The sequence below is a fragment of the Abramis brama genome (genome assembly GCF_963993115.1).
Source record: "Abramis brama genome assembly, chromosome: 19".
NCBI lineage: Eukaryota > Metazoa > Chordata > Actinopteri > Cypriniformes > Leuciscidae > Abramis > Abramis brama.
In genome coordinates this window covers 33,666,701-33,689,882 of record NC_139981.1, presented here as the reverse complement: position 1 = coordinate 33,689,882, position 23,182 = coordinate 33,666,701, and the positions used below count along the sequence as shown (strand labels likewise).

The 23,182-nt window shown below is 37.5% G+C and overlaps 1 protein-coding gene across 2 annotated transcripts; it reads right to left on the bottom strand.

Annotated features, from left to right (window-relative positions):
* Nucleotides 1-439: 439 nt before the first annotated feature.
* Nucleotides 440-21,221, bottom strand: LOC311069981 (uncharacterized protein). Of its 2 annotated transcripts, XM_084093615.1 has the most exons (16): nt 20,892-21,221; nt 20,356-20,426; nt 17,358-17,473; nt 15,913-16,038; nt 15,681-15,820; nt 15,495-15,579; nt 15,254-15,389; nt 14,291-14,484; nt 11,921-12,046; nt 11,697-11,836; nt 11,498-11,582; nt 11,236-11,392; nt 7,220-7,413; nt 6,932-7,085; nt 1,782-1,909; nt 440-904 (listed from the first exon to the last, which is right to left on the bottom strand). In XM_084093615.1, the coding sequence occupies exons 2-16, from the start codon at nt 20,420-20,422 to the stop codon at nt 593-595; spliced, it is 2,160 nt and encodes a 719-aa protein (XP_083949741.1). In that variant the 5' UTR covers nt 20,423-20,426; nt 20,892-21,221; the 3' UTR covers nt 440-592. The 2 variants fall into 2 exon arrangements, with proteins under 2 accessions (XP_083949741.1, XP_083949742.1); XM_084093616.1 differs by lacking the exons at nt 440-904; nt 1,782-1,909 and adding an exon at nt 1,958-2,333 and having other exon boundaries at nt 20,892-21,207.
* Between the last annotated feature and the right edge of the window lie 1,961 nt (nt 21,222-23,182).

Below are 23,182 nucleotides of genomic sequence, written 5' to 3'. Positions count from 1 at the left end.
TCCTTGAAAGTCATTTATAAATGTGTGGTCTTGACCATCTTGGATAAATGTAGATGTTATGCCAACAGTTTTTATCTTGTTAATATGAATTCCATTTGATGACCGATTTATTTATTTATGTATGTTAAATATTTTTAATATACAATATATTTTACCACTAACAGTATTTAAAGATTTTTCTTTTAGCACTTTCCCAATATTTCCCAGTATTTATAAAGATAAGGTCTGTTTCAGAAAGAATAATTTTGTAGTTTTTTATTATAAGTATTTCTCCTCATACAAATGTGATTTCCATAAAGATTTTGATCTTCAACATTGAAGATAAGCAGAAATTCATTTTAGAAGAAGAGGAATGAACATTGATTAAGCTAATTTAGTTGTTTGCTTATTTATTTAATGTTGTTTAAAGATAAATACAGAATTCTTTTTTGGTTATTCACAAGTTCTTCATTCTATATTTCAAAAGATAAAGCATGAACACTGAGGGGCTCCAGTAGATAATGTAGTCTTCAATTAAAGACTAAACTGTATGCATTTGGTTATAAATACATAGTGATAAAACTACAAATATATCTGTTGACTACTGGACCTACTAATGATCAGTAACACTAAAAACGAAGTTTTTAAGGAGGCAGCAGTGTGTTGACGGGATTCCTCCAGGAATTTTAAAGATGGCATGCTGCAAGAACTCCCAAATGGGAGCAGAGGGCTTTGGATAGTTTATGGCATAGACATGAAACATTTTGAAACATAAATCCACAGCTTGAACTAAAGTCTCCTGTTCAACCGCCTCCCCGTTGAAAATGACAAACACTTCGGAGAAGTTCCCTTTGTCCCCAAGCACCAACACATGTGGATCCGGGCTCGTCTCGCTGTCCAGGTAATGAACCATATTAGTTCCAACCTTAAACAGAATAAATAAAGTTCAGTTGACATACATTGTTGACAATATTCCATGGATACAATACATGTTCACAAATGAATCGAAGCAAAGTCAGCAGTGTTAAATTACACTGTGTAAAAGTAACACTGAAGCAGTGCTGTAGAATTAAATAAAGTGTTCACTCTAAAGGGTACGTTTACATGACAACGATATGCTTAAAAACATCTCCTTTTTGAAGCATATCGTTGGTAAAGCATAAAGGCTGGTTTCTAAAGTACTTCTTCCTGCCTCTATGTATTAATGCTAATGGGTAGCCTAAATGAGTTCCAGTCAGACCTTAACGTTAAGTATTTTACTGTTATGTGTCAACAAGATTCAACAAGACATTTTCACCTGGCAAGACCCAATGTTTAGATCTGTTGTGGTATTTATGCAAATTAGCACATACGTAATTAGATTATGCACCGTTTGTCCATGTTAACAAACCATTTCAAAAAACTTGTAATACATTTTTTGTTTGTCTTGATGCAAGTAATCAACTCAGTAATTTTCATGGTGATATATAAAGGTTAAAAATTTTACCCTATTCACGTAAGAAGAAGAATGAATAGGCGAATGAATAGACTATATTTGGGTCTTTTTCGAAACTTTCCCCTAATGGGATTCTTCTGGGCTTTTTTTCCCTTACTCAGGACATATTGAGGATACAAAATCAGTTGAGTTTGCTTCTGTTGCAATTTGTTCAACCTTTTTTCATAAAATGACTGGACTACTAAAAGTGATGATTGAACATTAGTCATGACACCTGCTGTTAACAAGCACAATCCCTGAAGGAAAGAGGAGGAATGGATCCAGTGTAATTTAATACAGCTGATTTTGCAGTGTTGCTTTTACTTACAGGTTGAATGTCAATGAAGCTGCGCTTCATTTCAGCATATGTTGGACGCACAATTTTCTCATCTGTGCGATACGGCGATGACGGCAGGATGACAGGAAGGCAATTTAAGGCAATTTCTCCACGAACATCTTTGAATGACAAGTTTACAGAGCAAACACATCAGAAAAAAAGTTAAGCTTACAGTTGTCATCTCTACAAACTTCTTTCATACGCACTTAGAAACAGCCTAAACAAATAAAAAAAATAAAAGTTAGTCAGACCTCTGTTGAAGTCAAAATGAAGTCAAAATTGACCCCATTTATTTTCTTAATTCAGGTTACTGGTCTTATTGTGAATGGTTAATCCATGTATGCATGAAGGCAAGCGAAATCAAAGAACAAACTGATGTGACATCATTTCGAACAAACTCAGGCCGAAACAAGTTAGTTTGGAGTTCGTGTTGGAAGTTTGAAACAGCTTTCCAAAGAGAACTTTCCGGAAAAGTTCGCTCCGACTGGTAAACGCCTTCGAACTCCCATTGGCCCGGGGCGATTACGTGGAAAATCCTCGAGTCTGTGGAAGTTAGACGTCCACGAGTGAAAACATGAACACTGGAGAGCCGCTTTATAGTAGAAATCGAGATGAAATGAGACTGACACTGTTTATCATGTTTAATACGGCAAAGCTGCTTGATTTTAAGCAATCTATTGTATAAAGTGCTATTTTATAAATGTGACATGACTTTTAGAGTGTGGAATCACAGACCTCGTGCAAACAAGCATATCCACGTTGCTATTGAAGGGGTGGATTTTGGAATCTACTGCTGCTTCAAAGTATATCTAATGAGCGATTATAATCAATATTTTTCCTTCTAAACATCACGAGTTGAATGACTTCTCTAGGCTTGTGAGATTTTACTTTGTTATAAAGGTTACCATGCGATTACTGAAATGTTCTTTTCATGTATTCTCCAATGTCTGTGTTTGATATCTGAATGCAGAAACAGTGCTTGCTTATTTAGCCTGGCTTCCAGAAATGAAATGTGGAAAGATGTTTTGTTTGAGAAATGTCTTCAATGTGTCAATACATACATCAGCTTTTCTAGGGTACCCTGACAACTATGGTCATTGAAGTCTATAGTTTAAGGGACCATTTCTCAGTTAAAGCTGTACTTTACTGCGTTAGACTAAAGTGTCCTCTCCTTGAGAGATAATACAAAGAACGTATTACCTTGATGTTTTGAGACGACTCTCCTGTTTATAGTTTAATTTATTATAATTCTGACTCCAGGTCTTCATTCATCAGGCATGAAAACTCCTCACCTTTCGGCGAAATTCGCCGTTTTAAAACCTAAAAGGGTCACCTACGTGATTTGTGCAGATCCGATGAGAAAATATTTAGAGGGGGGGGGGGGGTCGAGGTCGAGGCCAGCATTTATCCCCTATAAAGTTACCATAAACTTCGCAGCTTTAAAAAACAATCATCATTCCTAATGCCGAAACATGACAGCCAATACGAGTCAGAGTAACGTTAGGGCAGAAATGTTTTCAAAGTCTTTTACACCGCGAGTCTGACAACTGGACACACACTGCCGAACAAAGTACCGTACGTCGGAAAGAAAGCCTGAGGTAAGTTAGCTTACAATGTTAACTGTCCTGTCAGATACAGACAGCGATGTTGCCAATGTCATTATTTTGACATAGAAGTGGGCGAGATAATATCGCGAGCGGGCGCGGGCGCCGTGAGCGCTGAGCGAGCAGGAACAGTGCAGTGTTATTCATTGCGCGGCTCGCGAGACTCATGTGTCTCGCCAAGCTTTAATTTGTGGCTCGCATGGCGATAAATAATACGGTGATATGATGCATTCACTAGAGATATTTCATAAAAACATTAATAACATGTAGGGCTTTAACATAACCCGTTAAAAACTCAAAGTGTCAGCTCTATTACAAATAATTTCGATCGGATTGAAAGGGGTGGTTTATCGAGAGAACGTGAAAAAACTCGATCGATTGAAAACCGAAACTGAAAGGACGACGTATGACGCGCTGAACGAGCTGTTCTCCTGATGAATAAAGTGTCATATAAATGAGTATCCTTTCATTCTATAATTCTCCTTTCACTCAGCATCTGTGAAGTGAAGCAGGACAACGGCCCACCAGTCCTTGTTTCAGATTATCATACAGACGACTGGTTTGGGGCATTTTTAATGCGTGATAAATAGTAGTAGTAAATAGTTTTTTTTCTCTGACACTCGATGAAACACGTAGATCAGCGGCCCATTGGTTCTTTTCTTGATTGACACTGGGCTAGCCCAATCAAATCTTTAATGTGAAGTATAGAAATATACTCTTTCAAGTATAGAAATTAGTACAAAACTAATTATGAAAGTTTCCTTTATTTTTCAGTGCATTTGTTTTACAATATATGGCTATTACTATCATGGGATTAATATTATAACTATTATTGTAGTAGTAATGTAGACAGACACTGTAACTAAAAGAGTTTTGAATTTTTCTTTGTTTAATTTGCACCAGATTGATGAATTTAACATTAAAAAGCACCAAATTTTCTTACGGGGGAGCATGCCCCCGAACCCTCCTAGAGTGGCAGAGGTCCATAAATGAGAATTTTGTACTTATTTCAGCTGTGCGTGTTAACTCACGCGTTCCTACTCACTCATTACATTTATTTATTTGTTTATTTATTTATTCATTTTTTTTGGGGGGGGGGGGGGTATATATATGCCGCATCCTTCTCACCTTTTTTACCCCTGACCTGTTTTCATGCCTGATTCATCATATCTGCTTCTGGGTCTTTGACTGTAAATCCCCTTACACTATGATCAGATGTATTTCTTATGCTTTATTAAAATGCTTGCTAGTTTCTCAATTTTGTTGTGTGTTTATTTTGTTATTGAGAGTAAAGCGCATATTTACATATTCATCTAAACGCCGCTCTCAGCAGTGTGGGCATGTCAGATGTTCGATAACAGTATAACCCTGCTCACGCATTTCGAACTTCGTTTTCCCCCTAAGCGAAGAAGGAAAAATAACTTTGCTGTGAGAATATCAGGGCATTTAGGCTTGCTGCAGTAGTCGGTGTTACAGTGTTCGACTAACACCACTGGAGTGCCTCAGGGCTCAGTACTGGGACCACTCCTCTTCTCCATCACTAGGATCTGTCATTCAAGCACATGGCTTTTCTTATCACTGCTACACTGATGACAAACAACTCATGTGCGTGGTTCCAGTGAACATTAACACTTCACCAACAATCACACCTTCAAGTTAGGAATGGAGGAGTTATGTCTGACGATCAGTTAAGCTTCACGGACAACACTGCTAGAACTGCCCGATCATGCAGATTTACCTTGTACAACATTTAAAAGTTCAAGCCCTTCCTATTGGAGCTACACAACTTCTTGTCCAAGTTCCTGTTTTATCCAGACTAGACTAGTGCAATGCTCTTTGCAATGCCTTCTAGTACAGATCTGCCTCCTTCCTAGTATGGAGCACCCACTTTTTACAGTACAATCAACAATCAGTGGATAAAATCAAGTCCCAACCTACTTTGTTTCTTGTTTGATAAGCCATATATTAGGGATGCACGATATATCAGCCACCATATCGTTATTGGCCGATATATTAAATCCGATAAATAATGGATTATTTCCTTGTTTTTGAGGAAAACATTCCAGGATTTTTCTCCATATAGTGACTTTAATGGGGTCCAACGGTTTGAAGGTCCAAATGTGAGTTTCAGTGCAGCTTCAAAGTCTCGACATGATCCAGCCGAGGAATAAGAGTCTCATCTAGACAAACCACTGGTCATTTAAAAAAAACAAAAACATTTATATACTTTTTTAAATGCGCGTGTTCCGGTTCAAAAATGTAGGGAAGGGCAAAAACATTTTCTCCTCCAACTTCAAAATCATCCGACATGGTTGTTTTACATTTTATTTATTTATTTATTTGTAAATGGCGTTTGACTTATGCCTGGTTCAGATTACACGATTTTAGGCTGATTTTGGCATGATCCGTTTGACGTAGGGTGTCGTGGGGATTCGCAAACGACAACGGGCGTCGGGACGCAAGATTCGATCGTTTCATCTCGTATAGTGTGTCATAGTGGGCGACAACCTACGTCGCGTCTGCGATGCTTCACGACATCACGACAAAAAGACTAGCATGTTTAATTTTTTAACGGTCCTCCACGACAACGGCGCGCGAGTGAGTGAGTGAGTGAGGGAGAGTGAGTGAGAGTGTGTGTTCGCGAGTGAGTGTGTGACTGTGTGTGCGCGCGAGAGAGTGTGAGTGAGAGAGCATGTGTGAGTGAGCGAGTGTGTGTGTGAGAGAGAGAGAGAGAGTGCGTGTATGTGAGTGAGTGTGTATGTGCGAGTGAGCGTGAGTGTGTGTCAGGTGTGTGTGTGAGTGAGTGCGTGTAGCTATGTGAGTGAGCGTGTGTATGTGCCAGTGAATGAGTGTGTGAAACGGCTCGCGATGACTGGTCGGAAAACAACGTGTAGTCTGACATGTTTGTTGTCCACGACATGACAAGATTTTTAGGAGTCAAAATCGTGTAATCTGACACAGTGACTATCGTAACAGACAAAAAAATTGTGTAATCTGAACCAGGCATTAGTCTTTACACATTCGCTTTGTAAACACTGAGTCTGTTCTTCCGCGTGACCTTTCAACGTGATTACGTAATGCGAGAAGTCGTGGACGTGCAAGAAGAGCATTTGTGCTTAAAAAAGTATATAAATGTTTATTTTTGTTATAAAATGACTAATGGTTTCTCTAGATAAGACTCTTATTCCTCGACTGGATCGTATCGAGACTTTGAAGCTGCACTGAAACTCACATCTGGACCTTCAACCCGTTGGACCCCATTGAAGACACTATATGGAGGAACATCCTGGAGTGTTTTCCTCAAAAACCTTCATTTCTTTTCGAGGGAAGAAAAAGACATGAACATCTTGGATGATGCGGGGGAGAGTAAATTATCAGGAAATTTTAATTCTGAGCTGAACTAATCTTTTAACCCTAACTTCTTGTGCAGTTATGAAAATTCAACCACTTAGAACCTCAATCAACCAGTCAGAACAATGCATTTTAGAGAGCTATAGTAAACATGGTATTCTGTGTGATTTTAATAGGATGTCCTACCTATTGGCAGTGTTTCCAGATTTTCTGGAAGGACGTCAGAAGCCTTGGGTTCTTTTTTTGTAAAAAGTAAAATCCGGTCAGTGAAGACAGGAGCCCAAAATTCATAAAGGCGGTCAGCATGGTCAGGGAATACAACTTCAAAGTCCTGTAATATCTAGATAAAAACAACAACAATAATGCTAGATTGCAAGTAACAATAGAATGAATAAAATTAAGCATTTTTATTTTCTAAATTAATGTAGGATTTCTACTACAGGCTAAAACAACCCTTCAGAAAATTGTACTCACCATTCCAGGAGAGTCGTTAAGTCTGGGATATTCTCCATTGATTTCTTCTATGGTTTTTGTTCCAGGTGAACGAATCCATGCAGCTCGATGAGGTGCGGTATGTCTCATGAACTCCATGACTTGACTGTGAGGGCTTCTATTGTTCTTCAGCCACTCAATCATTGTTTGGATGACAGTCGAAGATAACTGTGACTCTATTGAAGGTAAAACACATTAAAATGAGGGAAGACTACATAAAACAAAAAACAATACCTCAGTGTTTGCCAAACCTGGTTATGGAGTTCACAAGGGCTGCAACGATTATGTTGACTACGAAAATACGTCGACGCGTCACATTATTTATGTTTATCTTGAATAATGCCGAATACTGCTCCTGGGCATGGTGAAAATGAGAATCTATCACACGATCCAGGCCACGATCATCAATAGTGTGGGAATGCTGTAAACTGAGGCCAAATAAAATGGTGCTTTGTTCACTCTGTAAAGCTGAAATGGCATACCAACCGCTGTAAACAAGGGCTGTTTACAGCAGTTGGTATGCCATTTCAGTAGGTACGAGCACCTTAAAACATCCTGGGACTCTCCGACCTCAAAACGACGAGCCAGCTGGGTAAGTAACTTAGCATTTATTACAGTGAGTTTTGGGAGTTGTTGTTGCGTTCTTACCTGCTGTGTTTTGGTCAAAAACTCAAAGTCTCCTTAGAGCTAAAGCTGTCAGTGTACTAGGTAATAACGCTAATGTTAATCGCTAACGTTGCAGATGTACTTTATTACGGCGGCAACAAAACGGACTTTAACTTATAACTTCAACTTTAATCTTGCAACAATGCTTTCAGTGCATTTGCCAGTTGTTTGAAGTTGTGTATGCACATGTATACTTTAAAAATAAACGTCTAACGTTAGATTTATAAACACTAGGCAGTAAGCTAGTGTATGTGAACCTTTTGCACATAAATACAAGTGCATTTCCGTTTATTATTGACTGGTCAATGAAGTAAATCATACTCCCAACTACGGTAATAAATAACAGATTATAGTAAACAACACACTTCCTAATTATGCCTACACTGTGAATGTATACATCTTACATTTTATGATAAATAGTATCATTAGTTGAAAATAAAGTTTAAAATGCTTCCTGCATTCGTATATTTCATAATAAAATGACAAATACATTTCTGAAATACAATTATTTGTCATTATCATTTGTCATCATTTCATATTAAAATAATATACAGATGCACTACAGCTGATATATTGTTAGCATTCATATATTTCATGTTTAAATATGTTACTGATGTTATTATTGAGTTTGTTTATTTCTCAGGAAGAGGCAAAGCTGTGTGCAAGATTTCTTTCATCAAAAGGATGTCACAGTTTCAAAGTATTTTTTAGAGAATTATTTAATAAAAGTTTGAAATACTAATGGTAGAAGTTGTACTTATTATTTATTGGAAAGTTAGCCAAAGGATGAATCAGCTAATCCAAAAAATAACCATTAGATTAATCGGGAAAATAATCGTAAGATTAGTCGACTAATCGAAAAAATAATCGATAAATTAATCGACAACTAAAATAATCGTTAGATGCAGCCCTAGAGTTCACCCAACATAGCATTTTGTCTCTCTAAAGAAACACGCATGATTCAAATTATCAGCATGTTATGGAGAGTCTCATTTGTACTCTGAAGTGGGAAACTGGTAGGAACGCCCCCTCAAGTCAGAATTCCAAATGGGAAACTTGGAGGAACTGGAACAACCCCAACTTCATAATCCAATATGGCTGCTCAGAGCATCAACAGTAGTAAAACAGTAGCAATATTTTGTTTATTAGCACTTCTGTTTGTCTGTGTCTCAACCTAAGTGGTGCACACAGTACTATCCAACCTCTATTCGTGGATATGATACTTCATTATCTGTGCAAAACACAGGTACTTTATGTTGTATGTTGGTTTGCACTTCGAGAGAGCAAGCATCAACTCGGGTGTGACATCATTCCCAGCTCCGACTCCCGGGGTTAATGGAATGCAACATTAGTAAAGACTCCGAGATGGGAAATGGGTGTCAGATAAGGAAGACACCCAAAATAAGTACAGTTGGGGATACTCCAGAACCAGAGTTGAGAACCACTGCTCTAGCTCACCATAGGCACAATTTCTTTTTCTTTTTTTATAGATAATGTCATCATTTACTAACCCCTGTTTTAGCCCATATTATAACAGTTTAAAAAAGCAATAAAGCCCAGTGAAGCCGTGGTTTACAATCATTTTAGAACATCTAAGGAGGCGTTGTTTGGCGCAAAGTCTTCTTGGGTTTTTTAATGACTCAACAGCCAATGTTTTGGTGGAGGGGGGATTATGGTGTGGGGTTGTTTTTCATGGGTTGGCCCCTTAGTTCCAGTGAAAGGAACTCTTAATAATAATAATAATAATTTGTTACATTTATATAGCGCTTTTCTAGGTACTCAAAGCGCTTTACATGAAAGGGGGAATCTCCTCAACCACCACCACCAATGTGCAGCATCCACCTGGATGATGCGACGGCAGCCATATTGCGCCAGAACGCCCACCACACACCAGCTTACTGGTGGAGAGGAGACAGTGATGAAGCCAATCAGTATATGGGGATGATTAGGAGGCCATGATGGACAGAGGCCAAGGGGCAAATTTGGCCAGGATGCCGGGGTTACACCCCTACTCTTTTTCGAAGGACATCCTGGGATTTTTAATGACCACAGAGAGTCAGGACCTCGGTTTAACGTCTCATCCGAAGGACGGTGCTCTTTGACAGTATAGTGTCCCCATCACTACACTGGGGTGTTAGGACCCACACAGACCACAGGGTGAGCACCCCTACAGGCCTCACTAACACAGCTTAATGCTTCAGCATACTAATACATTTTGGACAATTTCATGCTCCCAACTTTGGGGGAACAGTTAGGGGATGTTCCTGTTCCAACATGACTGTGCACCAGTGCACAAAGCAAGGTCCATAAAGACATGGATGAGCGAGTTTGGTGTGGAGGAACATGACTGGCCTGCACAGAGTCCTGACCTCAACCCGATAGAACCCCTTGGGGAATGAATTAGAGCGGAGACTGCCAGCAAGGCCTTCTCGTCCAACATCAGTGCCTGACCTCACTAATGAGCTTCTAGAAGAATGGTCAAAAAGTCCCATAAGCACACTCCTAAATCTTGAGGAAAGGCTTCCCAGAAGAGTTGAAGCTGTTATAGCTGCAAAGGGTTTGACCAACTCCATATTAAACCCTACTGATTAAGAATGGGATGTGCATGTGCATGTAAAGGCAGGCGTCTCAAAACTTTTGGCAATATAGTGTATGTAGTGAATGCATCTATTAAGCTATGCTATACACTATGTGCAAAAAAGATTAAAATATAAACATTACATTTTAAACCAAAAAAACAGACGATAACTTTCCATCTTGAGGTTAAAATCTCTAAATTAAAAATGATAAAAACAGTTTTAATCTATTTTAAAAACATGATATTTGAAAACTAAGTTGAAGATTATCAGTCAAGCTTCAGTGTGTCCCTTACATAAAGCTACCGTATGACTGCAGAGGACTTGGAATACAGATCATTGCTTAGATATTCTGCCTAAGATCTGGTGTCGTTTTTCACTAAAGACATGAAATAACACTGAGTTGGAATGGCATAGGAGATAGACATTATGACAGTTAATGTTGGGTGAACAATTAAGCTTTCCTGTTGCTCAAACAGTAGAGCGTTGGCGCTTGCAACGCCAAGGTCATGGGTTTGATTCCCAAGGAAAGCAAAAACTGATAAGAATGTAAATGTATACCTTGAAATGCAATGTAAGTCGCTTTGGATAAAAGCGTCTGCCAAATGCATAAATGTAAATGTAACTATCCCTTTTTATTTTACAGTAATATTAGAGAGAGTTTTATGCCGTGCAAATTGTCTAAACAGCTAACGTACAGCATTCTCTGTGCACATTAAAACCCTTTGCATATAAACCCCCATCCCTAGCACGAACCTGGCAGTGGAAAGCTGGGTCGGGAAGAGGAATTCTGGGATGGCTGTGGATTGCTGTGCTGTTTCTGGCCTCTCAGGCGTTTCCTCACGTTGCGGAGTCTTTCTTCTAGATACCCGGTTGCAGGGTGACGATAACGACAAGGTGTATACCATACCTCCTGCAACAAAACATATTAATAAATCACTGTCACAATAAAATGGGGACTAAGTCTCTTTATCAGCCCTTGATTATCTTTTAATCAGATTGTGTCAGCAGAACTTACATATCCGTATCCCTCATTGCTTTTCAGACAAGGAAACTGGGCAGTTATTGCCAAAGCCATCTCCTTTTTGACCTCAGCTGTTGGGCTATACAAAGAAACATGCAATACAAACAAGCATTTGAATCGTTCATATAGGCAAGTTTATTAAATCATCTCCTCCACTGGTCAAGTGATTTTATCCTTTAATAGTTCTACTCACGTTTCCCCAAACCTTTTCATTAAATGAGAAACCAACAGCCGCACCATCTGACGTCGCTCCTTAAGGCTTAGGTGCCTGTCTCTGTCTAAAGATGATATTATTGCTGATCCTCCAGAATTGCTCAGTATTTCTCGTATATCCTGTGAAAAGAAGAACATTCAATTTGTTCTGAAATATAATAAAACAAAATTTAAGTTCAAGTGTATCAAAAGACGTGCTATTACAAAGGTTGAGTTGCTTGTTCTTGTTTGGCAGCTTTCCAGTACTATCTGTGCTGGGGTTGGTGGGTCATTCCTCAGAGGTGATTGATTTGGACATGATTGATTGTTGACAGAGCTATTGCCCAGAGACTGTTTAAAAGAAAAAAGAAAAATAAAGTAAATATCAGACGTTATCAGCAATGCAATGACAACGATGTGTAGCTGTAATGAAGATTCTTCAGTGCAGCTATGCAGAATTAGTCTCACCCTTTCCTATTCTCAAACATCTGTATTTTCTTACCCTACTCTACCCATAGTGTCTAATGTGTGAGAACATACAGTTCACTGACACTAAGTGCTTATAAAACCTGGAACATACTGTAGGCAAAGTAATGACTGAAACAAATTGTTACCCATCTCTGGATTATTAGCTTCACTTTGTCATTAACAGTGTTATTTTCTTAATACAATAAAACTGAGTATCTCTATCTGTAGTACAGAGCATAAAAACAGTCATCCCTGGCCTATATACTGTGCCATTAACCTTGACCCAAGATGGGATATAAACTAGGGCTGTACTCAACCAAAGAAAATCTTGGTCGACTGAAGTCCTGAAATTTTCGACTAAAAATCGACTAAAAATGACGTTAGAAAAAAAAAACGTTAAATTAATTAGATGCGCCCTGTGCGCAGTACTTGGTAGCTTTGTTGTCCGCCTAAATGAATTATAAATAAACATAAACAACTAGTAGGCTATTTGCAGTATATTAAATCGTTTTTGACCTAATTATTTTGCACTGAAATGAGTCTGACACTCGAGTCTGTCGGCTCTGTCAGTGCTGCATCACGTGCACCTGCGCAATATCATAGCTTGATTTCCGAAAATAGTACTATGTTGTCAACTAGTGATATCATCACAAGAACTGTTGAGGAATATGCAACATAATTTAGACAATTATTTTTGTCATATGTTATAATAATAAGTTATAACTGTCAGACACTATCATTTCACCGTGCATGTCCTCGCACCGAGCGAGGCTGAACATGAGCTCAGCTTCGCAGCTGACACGAATAGACTATTAACTTAAAGCTTTTACTCTTAATAAACACAAAAGGCACGTCCACTTTAATAAAAAAAGAATATTTATTAAACAAACCAGATCAAGAGCAGAAACGAAATAAAGTGCATAACTGAAAAATAAAGCATCCTAGGCTCAAAACTAACACAACCAACAGCACAGCGCAATTGCGCATTAGGCTCCAAATAAAAAATAAAAAAGTTAGGTTATCACACTAAAACATTGAAATATGCAAATTCTGATATGTTCATATAGCCTACTCAAAACACACAGGGCAAGCTAACGCAGACAAGTGAGCTTACCACTTTTAGATGATATGTCATGTTTGTCGTCGAGCTGTGGAAAACTTGCTTGCAAACTTTGCATTCAACCTTTTTCCTGTTATCAATTTTAACAAAATGCTGCCACACTGTCGATTTCTTTGTTGTTGACATGTTAGAAGAGGACTGACTATTAAACGCTCTCACAATTAAATCAATAATATTCAGCATCAAACCTTCTATGCTCGACGCTCTCTCTTGGGTTGGGTTAATCCAAAAAAGGTGAAAACAAGGGGGGTGTTTTGAAGATAGACTGTTACAGTGAAACAAGGGTACTCTGAAAACACCCCCATTAGCAGTTAGTGCTTTCCACCTGATGAAATGAGCGCACCTCAGCGCGGCAAAACTGATGAAATAAACGCGGCAGAAAATCGACCAATCAGAATTTTGGTCGAACCAGAACGTATCGACCAATTAATCGACTAATCGACTAGGACAGTACAGCCCTAATATAAACCTCTTCTTGGTATCTTCCAGCATATCATATCAATCACAAGTTCAGTATGGAGTACCTCAAGGCTCAGTACTAGGACCGTTGCTGTTCACTCTGTACATGCTACCCTTGGGAGATATCATTTGGAAGCATGGCATTAGCTTTCACTGTTACGCTGATGATACTCAGCTCTATATTTCTTCGTGCCCAACGAAACTTACCAATTCACAAAATTACCTGCTGATGTAAAAAATTGGATGACTAGTAATTTCCTGCTACTTAATTCTGAAAAAACAGAGTTTCTAATGATTGGACCAAAAACCTCTGCATGTAATACCCTAGAATACTGTCTAACACTTGATGGCTGCTCTGTCAAGTCTTCGTCATCGGTCAGGAACCTGGGTGTGCTCTTTGATACTAATCTTTCATTTGAAAAAAGGTGATAACCTAAACTTTGGAATAGTCTTCCTAGCACTGTTCGGGAAGCAGACACACTCTGTAAGTTTAAATTTAGACTAAAACCCATCAGAAAATTCCCTATCCTGCACATCATTATACTCACCATTCCAGGAAAGTCGTGAAGTTTGGGATATTCTCCATTGATTTCTTCTATGGTTTCCGTTCCAGAGGATCGAATCCATGCAGCTCGATGAGGTGCCGTTTGTCCCATGAACTCCATGGCTTGGCTGTGAGGGCCTCTATTGTTCTTCAGCCACTCAAGCATTGTGTGAATGTCAGTCGAAGACAACTCTGACTCTATTGAAGTTAAAACACATTAACATAAAATCATGAACATCTGGCAACCACAAGCAGGAAAGATAGTAGAGGCTTATTAATGCAAGATAACAGAGAAAGAAAAAAAAGAGCCGAATGAGAGTGAGAGTCGGAATCACAGATCAGATTTCACTTATCACATGACGAGAGTGAGGCGAGCTGATTGACGACGATGGCGAAATATTTTTTTCAAAGCTAAATGTAAAAGTGCCTATTTGGCAATATTCTGGATTTAAACCCAATGCTAATATGGAACCTGCAAACATTAATGAGGCAATCTGTAAACTTTGCCTGATGAAGGTGGCAGCATCTGGAGATAACACTTAATTTACACACACCTTTAAGCGCAAAAACAAATTCACACAAAAATTGTGTCGACATGCCAGTCTTGGCGAGTATCCTAGCAAACCATAAGTATGTCTTAAGTGAACATAAACAGCTGAGAAAGACAACGCATGTGTAACAGGATCAGTGCATTATGTCTTAAAGTGACAACAACCTAATATTCCTGCTGTCTATGTTTTTAATGTTAACTAAATAAAAGCAAATCACTCACTGCTCATAATTGAATAGCTTTTGTAACTTTAATAAGGAATCATCTTTAATTTTTACAGTCAAATATGCAATGCTATTTTACATTTGATTAATTTATTCAATGTATGTTCCTGAAAACTAATGTTAGACCTACCTGAAAAACAGTTCATTTTATTTGTATCTTTGCTTTATTGTATCACCCATCCCTAGTTCGTACCTGGCAGTGGAAAACTGGTTTGGGAAGAGGAATTCTGGGATGGCTGTTTCCTCAGACGCTTCCTCACGTTGCGGAGTCTTTCTTCTAGATACCCGGTTGCAGGGTGACGATAACGACAAGGTGTATACCATACCTCCTGCAACAAAACATATAAATAAATCACTGTCACAATAAAGTGGGGACTAAGTCTCTTTATCAGCCCTTGATTATCTTTTAATCAGATTGTGTCAGCAGAACTTACATATCCGTATCCCTCATTGCTTTTCAGACAAGGAAACTGGGCAGTTATTGCCAAAGCCATCTCCTTTTTGATCTCAGCTGTTGGGCTATACAAAGAAACAAGCATATGAAACGTTCATATAGGCAAGTTTTTTAATTCATCTCCACTGGTCAAGTGATTTTATTATTTAATAATACCTCTACTCACTTTTCCCCAAACCTTTCCATCAAGTGAGAAACCAACAACCGCACCATCTGACATCGCTCCTTGAGGCTTAGGTGCCCGTCTCTGTCTAAAGATGATAATAACGCTGATCCTCCAGAATTGCTCAGTATTTCTCGTATATCCTGTGAAAAGAAGAACATTCAATTTGTTCTTAAACATAATAAAAGAACAGCCTACAATTCAAGTTCAAGTGTATCAAAAGGCGTGTTATTACAAAGGTTGAGTTGCTTGTTCTTGTTTGGCAGCTTTCCAGTTCTATCTGTGCTGGGGTTGGTGGGTCATTCCTCAGAGGTGATTGACTGGGACATGATTGATTGTTGACAGAGCTATGGCCCAGAGACTGTTTAAAAGGGGAAAAAGAATGTAAATATCAGACATTATCAGCTATAAAATGAAGATTGAGCTTGAACGGTTAAATACACATACTTAATATGCGTCAAAGTGACCATGTGTTTGCAAGTAAACAGTAATTTATGTCTTAAAGTGAACGTAAACAGTTGAGGAAAAAAACACAAGTATAATGGATCCGTGAAGACGGCTTCCAAATTTACCTTCTGTCATTTATTAATGTTAATCAAACAAAATAAAGAGAAAATGTCTTGCTGCTCTTGACTGAATCCCTTTAATAACTTTAATAAGAATAAATGTATATTTACACAGTAAAGACTATGCAGTTTTTTATACATTTGATTAGCCTACTACTTTTTATGAAGTATTTCTAGTTCTTGAAGTTTGTCAGGTATGTCTTTTCATGCGTCTAATACGTTTCTATTGTAGTTTGTTTTCATTGCTCTTTCTTTATCAGTGTTTACTTGCCTTCAGTAAGCAGAGTTTTTTTTCAGGCTAGTTTTTTTTTATTATATTGAAAATTGTGATAATTATGACATTTTTGATATAAGATTTAGATCATATCGCCCACCCCTAATGTAATGGGTGAAAAACATACAGTTCACTGATAGACAAACAAGTGCTTCCAAAACTTGGTCAGGGACAACAACATATCTCAGTTTCCTTCTTAAATAACCTGCCTGTAAACAGCAGAAAGCACAGCATCATTTGGTGCCTGTGTGTCATACAGGACAAGCAGAATGGAGAGTTGTGTAGATCACAGGTGGCTGGTCATTCGACGGCACTAGTATTCTAGCATTTATTTTTAAGAACAGGCTGCAGTGGAACATGTTGAAAGCTGTCCTGGACTGCCATCTGTCTCTCGCTGCCAGTTACTGCATCCACACGCTCAACATATGAAATGCATGGAAACTGCAAAGTCTCTGACTAAATGAAAAACCCTGTTTTAGTAGTAGTTCAGCTGCTCTCTCAGATTGATTGTTTATGGTACTGACATTAGGATGATCTGAGTGAGCAAGTCGATGCAAAAGAGCTACTGTCATGGTCAGCAAGCCATTTACAATATCAGTGATCAAAGTAGCGGTTTGCTTCGCCATGTAATTAATTAGTGACTGTGTTGGAATTTTACAAATTTTAATATGTCTCCTCTATGACCATAAGAAACTGAATGTTCTGCATTTTTATAACATTGTGTTATTGTCATCAAATTTGGATGTGCAAAAAGTTATTTTGTTTTTCCCCAAACCTGACTGACTGCACGTGAAACATGTGATCAAAAAAGCTATCATCGTTTAGTGAGTGTGAACTTACTCCCAGAAGTTCTGAATGATATTTCTTGAATTTAACCCTGAAACCAATTCTTGGAATTAGAGCGGCAATGCTGGCGTCATCCAGAAGCATGAAACTTTCCTCATCCACTCCTTCCTCTGTGTTGAGATGAACAAGAAAAAGAACATGTTTTGTGTCCTAGTGCATTATTTCCCTTTTAAAATAATTTGATAAATGCATGACATATATCACTTTATCCTATAAAACCTATTTGGTTTGAAATCATTTATAGTACATTTAAATAATACATATATATATTTTTTTTGTTATCTTAATTACCTTAATGAAATGTTATTTAACTTTAACTTGTTTAAACACATTGTTCATGACTAGGGTTGCCAACCGTTCCGTATAATACGGAATCGTCCCGTATTTAAGGCTTCATTTATTCATACATGGTTGCAAAAACATTTAGGCCTAGTTCAAAATTTTAAGTGCCATATAAATGCTTTTTTTTTTTGGCTGTAATTTCAAAGACGTTCAGGTTCAGTATTGTGCTTTTAAATTTTATGCCATCCATGTATCTTCCTGACAAAAAAAATCGTTTTGAATAGAGGTTGATGATACAGTAATATCCGTTGGTGTAGCTATATATAGAAAATGGGTAAAATTCAACAATTTGAACATGGAGCCACATTATATCTGGGATTGAATCATATTAGTGCCTTTAAAATGAAGATTACAAAAGAAAAGTTTATTAAGAATGAGAATATAGAAGGATATTAAGATAAATGTATTACTTTTAGAGTTACAGGCACACAAACTTTGGAAAAATACTATTTATGGCACTCAGTAATGTTCAATTGTGTTGATAGAATACATTTCTAGTTTCAACATTATTTTTTCTTCAGAAAATGTGCGACCATTGAAAATATGCACTAATTTACTCATGGAGCCACATTAACATCGCTATATATTGGGACTATATATTTAACCATATTCGGCCTTAAAAATTAAGAAGCCAAAGTAAAAATTTGTGTTAAGAATTACAATCTAAATGTATATTAAGATATTTTTAATATGAGTTGCAGGCATGCAAACTTTGGGCAAAAAACAAAAGTAGTGCTTTTTCCCATTTTTAAAATGTCACCTTTGGCATAGCTATAATAAAACGAAGATGTCTAAAGTCAACCAATTTAGCTAAATAGACCTAACAATGTCTGTGTAAAAGTAAAATAATGATGCAGTTCTACTGTCATTTTAACCCCCCTGTAATCTGACTCCAAATCTCAGGTGAAAATTGGAATTTTGACCCATTTTACAAAACTGTAAATTACTCAGTAAATATACATCCATCACATGTAGCCTACTATTTTGGCTTTCTTCTTCGTTTATGTTTGTCTTTCTTCAGAATATTTTAACAAAAACTAAAATTTGAGCCGGGAAAGTTTCTGAAATTTGGTTGATTTTTCCACGAAATGACCCAAATGTGTTAGTCTGAGAACCTTTTATACATCTTTTGTACACATTTTAACTGCAGATGCTAAATTGATATGCACTGTGTGGTGCAGTAGTGTTGCACGGTGTACCGATACTTCAAAAGTATCGCGATACTCGGAAATTAAAAACGTCACGATACCTAAATTTATCAGTATCGATACTTTAAAAAAAAAACGCCTCCCTATGGACATCTGTGTTTTTTTCCTGACGGAAGCGGCAAAGAACCTGCCGCTGTCAGTGTCATGTGACAAAACACTACAGCGAGATGGCTGCATGTGCGAGCACAAGTGGTCCACGACTCGTAGAAAAAGATGACGCGAGGAGTGACATATGGAAGTACGTTGCCTACCTTGCTCTGTTGCACGGTGCACTGATACTTCAAAAGTAAATCGGAAATTAAAAACATCACGATTCCTTAATTTATTAGTATCGATACTTCTAAGAATGACCGCGTTCCAGATTTGTAAGGCCGGCGACACACTGGCTGCGTGTCGTGTCCGTTTTTATTTCGGCTCTCATGTTAACTGCCTGCGTGACACGCGTCTGGGCGCAGCTCGAGACGCGCAGAAAACGCGTGCATGCTAGAAATAGAACCGACGCCTATTTTTCACGCGACACGCAAGCGTGTTGGAAGCGTTTCCAGGCAAAATAGAATAGGAAAAGATGTTTCTATGTCATTTTGACACGAATACATATTAATAAATGACATTTTGATGTTTGAAAGTTTTGACATAAATACAATATAAATGTAATTAAAAAAAATATTATCGATTTTCAAATATTGCACCTCTCAATACAGAACGAATTATTCTGTAGCCTATTTTGCCGTCAACACTGCCGACGTTGTCTTTGCTGCTATATATTTATGTTTAACATGAAGTATAGGCCTTCCACAACTCTCTCCCCACATGTCAAATATATCACCAATGAGGCTTATCATATGTTACCAATATTAAACACTGTTTAATATAATCGCTGTTCATATTTTTATTCAAAGTTCAGAATCAAGATAAAGCTCTTATGTTTCTTATGATAAATGAGATAATGCTGCTAAATTTATCTTTTTTTTTTACCTTGAATGTCATTGCTCTAATTTATTTTTTATATTTTGATATTTCATATTTTGTTCAAATGTTTAATATATCTGCTGTTCATATGTTCATTTATTAGTGTGTTATATGATTAGAATGTTGTCCCGGTTTTAAAATAAAGCACAGCAATGATATTTGAGAGTGTTTCTCCCTTTTCAGGAAAAGTATCGCAAAAGTATCGAAATCGCAATACTTGACTTGGTATCGGTATCGAAACAATAATTTTGGTATCATGACAACACTATGGTGCAGTACACATATTTTGAGTGTCCCTTATTTTCCTATAAAGAACCACGATTGTCCCTTATTTTCCTTTCAATAAATTGGCAACCCTATTCATGACTCAAAAATATGCATTATATCTGTTTTGAAAATATATTTTTTAAAACACCTTTTTTTTTAAGCTTTACTTGTCAATGACCCATTTATCACTAATATAAATAGCTTACCTTGAAATGTTTCAATTAAATGGCAGAGGTTCCACTGCTGTAGTCTTTCCTTCACATAAGAATCCATTTCTCTAAAAACATAAGTACACACATTTAGTACAACACATTATAAATGCAAAAACAGCCGTAGTTTTATAAGAAAAATGACTATAAGGCTGTTACTCTTCTGTAATACATTTTTTAAATACAGTTAACGTTAACTTACATGCATGACAATATATAAATTGTAGTAGCATCAGAACGGAAAAATAGCAGCCCGGAATATAGTAAATATGGCGGAATGCTATATTGACCTACTTATAGTTTATCGACATACAAGTAAGCAGGCATTATTATTATTAACTTTAAGTACATCTAAATTGTTTCGCTAGTCTTTTTTACTAACTACAATTTACTGCTAGCGAGCTAACTGTGATAATACAATCGATAGAGGACAACAAACCTGACTTACAACTTAAAGATACAAAATGTAACGTCTCAATACACAATACCTAATGTTTTATAAGAGTTATACATCATAAAACGATATGACTTACCTTTTACATTCATGTATATTGTTGACTGTCACTCGACCGTTAACATTCGAACCGTCGCAGCGGGAACAGTGTTTAACCCAGAAGCTGGGTTGTTACTAAAAATAACCCAACAATGTAAAATTAACCCAGCGGTGACCCAATATGTGTAACCCAGTGGTTGGGGTTAAAAAAAAGCAACCTAACGTTTATTTTAAGCGTTATAAAGTAAATGAACTGGTAAATGCTGTGTCGTCATGAAAGTCTTACAACCCCCCCGCGGGATTCGTGTATATTTGTGAAGGAAGAACCATAGGAACAGAACGGCTTCTCCTTCTGTGGGTTTAATGGCGGGTCGCACACCAGCTTTAGGCGCTTACCGCCCCCTCCCGTGAGTGAGTGTGAAGTGATTTCAGTCTGTATACAGGATGAGACCTATGTTAAACAGTCTATAGATGAGACTACTCCACTGAAGAATGTTGGTAGCCAGACAACAGCAGCCACTTCTATAGTATTTGTTTTTCTACTATGGAAGTCAATGGCTACCGTCAACTGTTTGATTAACAACATTCTTTAAAATATCTAATTTTTTTTTTTTTGGTGAACCATCCCTTTAAGTCCATTATTCTTAGTGGATTTAAAAGAAAAAAATTATATGTCAGGTTGACTAAATAACCAAGGAGGTATTATTGGGGAAACTGTAACTGTTGATGAACATGTTATATTATTTAGTGACATTCCTGCAGCCCTTGCTTTCCATGCAAAACATATTCCTGCTAAGTTTGTTGTCTCTCAACTCTATTATTGTTGTGTTTCTTCTATTATTGATCTGTTTAATGCCCTTGTACATTGATCCAGTAAGCTACATATCATTTTTGACGTCTTATGTCTATTGGACACTTTCCTGGCTCAACTTGCATTGCTGAAATTGGAGTTGTTTGAATTGCACCTGTAATTCATCTGAATAAAATCTGACCTCTTAAGTGAGGCAGATCCTTATATCCATATACTACTACATCCATAGTCAACAACAGACCAAAGAAGAGTAGGGGAGAGTGGGGTGATTTGTGCAAGGGGGGGAAGTAGTTCCACCCTTGTTTCTGGAAAACCATAGAAGAAATTGGTCATGTGACCACATCATTTTGAAAAGCAATCACTTTTACTCGTCCTCCAAAGAAGAGAGACACATGGCATGAGAGTTAAGTATATTTTAGTGCAAAAAACTGTTTTTTCCCTTTCAAAGTAAAATTTCTATGATTAAGGTTTTTTGATTGTAGTGTCTGAACAATTATAGACAAGTTTGAAAACATTTCACACATGTTTTAGTGCTTTAGTAGGCTACACAATGAGTCTATACAGTTAGCATGATGTTAGCTCTTAACTGCTGGATCATGCTAGTTTTTCAAACTTGTGGGTCCGGGGTGATTTGTGCCAAAGGGCCTGGGTTAAGTTGTGCCAGATCCAGACCACCTAGACCTACATTCTCACAGGGGATAATCTTGAGAAGTGAGGAGATGGGCATGCCTCATCATTGTTTTACTTGGGCCTGCCTGTTATTTGTTTAATTTAGCTAACACTGATTTCAGTTTTGAGTTTGCACTATGTTATTAAAGAGAAGTTTTATTCCGTTTTTAAGTGGCCTATGTCACAATAGGATGTTTAGAAATGAGCCTAGTCACTTTATTCTTATATGTTACATAATTGACAGACAGCGCTGTCAACAGGCATCTATTGCCAAAGCCTTTTTGCCTGAAATGATTCACAAATATCATATATTGTGTTGCTATGGTGCTCTAAATGGTTGCTAGGGCGTAGCTTGATAGCTTCACAATGATCCTGAGAGACTTATTGGTCGTCTGAGTAAAATGAGCCCGCCCCCTTGTCTCTATGACACTGTGATCCAGAGTTATGTTCAATACAAAATCCCTATGCAATTGACCATAGTAGGAAAAACGCATGCTATGGTATTCCAGGGTGACAATATCTAAATAAACCTTAAATGAGTAATTTTGTATTGAATTTATCTTGGTTTCATATAGCATTATGGTTCATAACATTAAAATGTTCTGTTTTACTTCAGAAATCACTGGCACAATTTACCCCCATTGTATTCCCCCAAAGGCACAACTTCCCCCGCACCAGGGGCAAGTTGTGCCATGAGACCACTTTTTTTCCAAGAGCTATATTTCTGAAACAATTTATTTCAGATCCAAAGTTATTGTTCTCAGGGATGCACCACATCCTGAAATATATGTACATCCTTAAGTTGAAGGCATTACTGCCATGGCCTCACTTTAAAGTCACTTTGAGTAAAA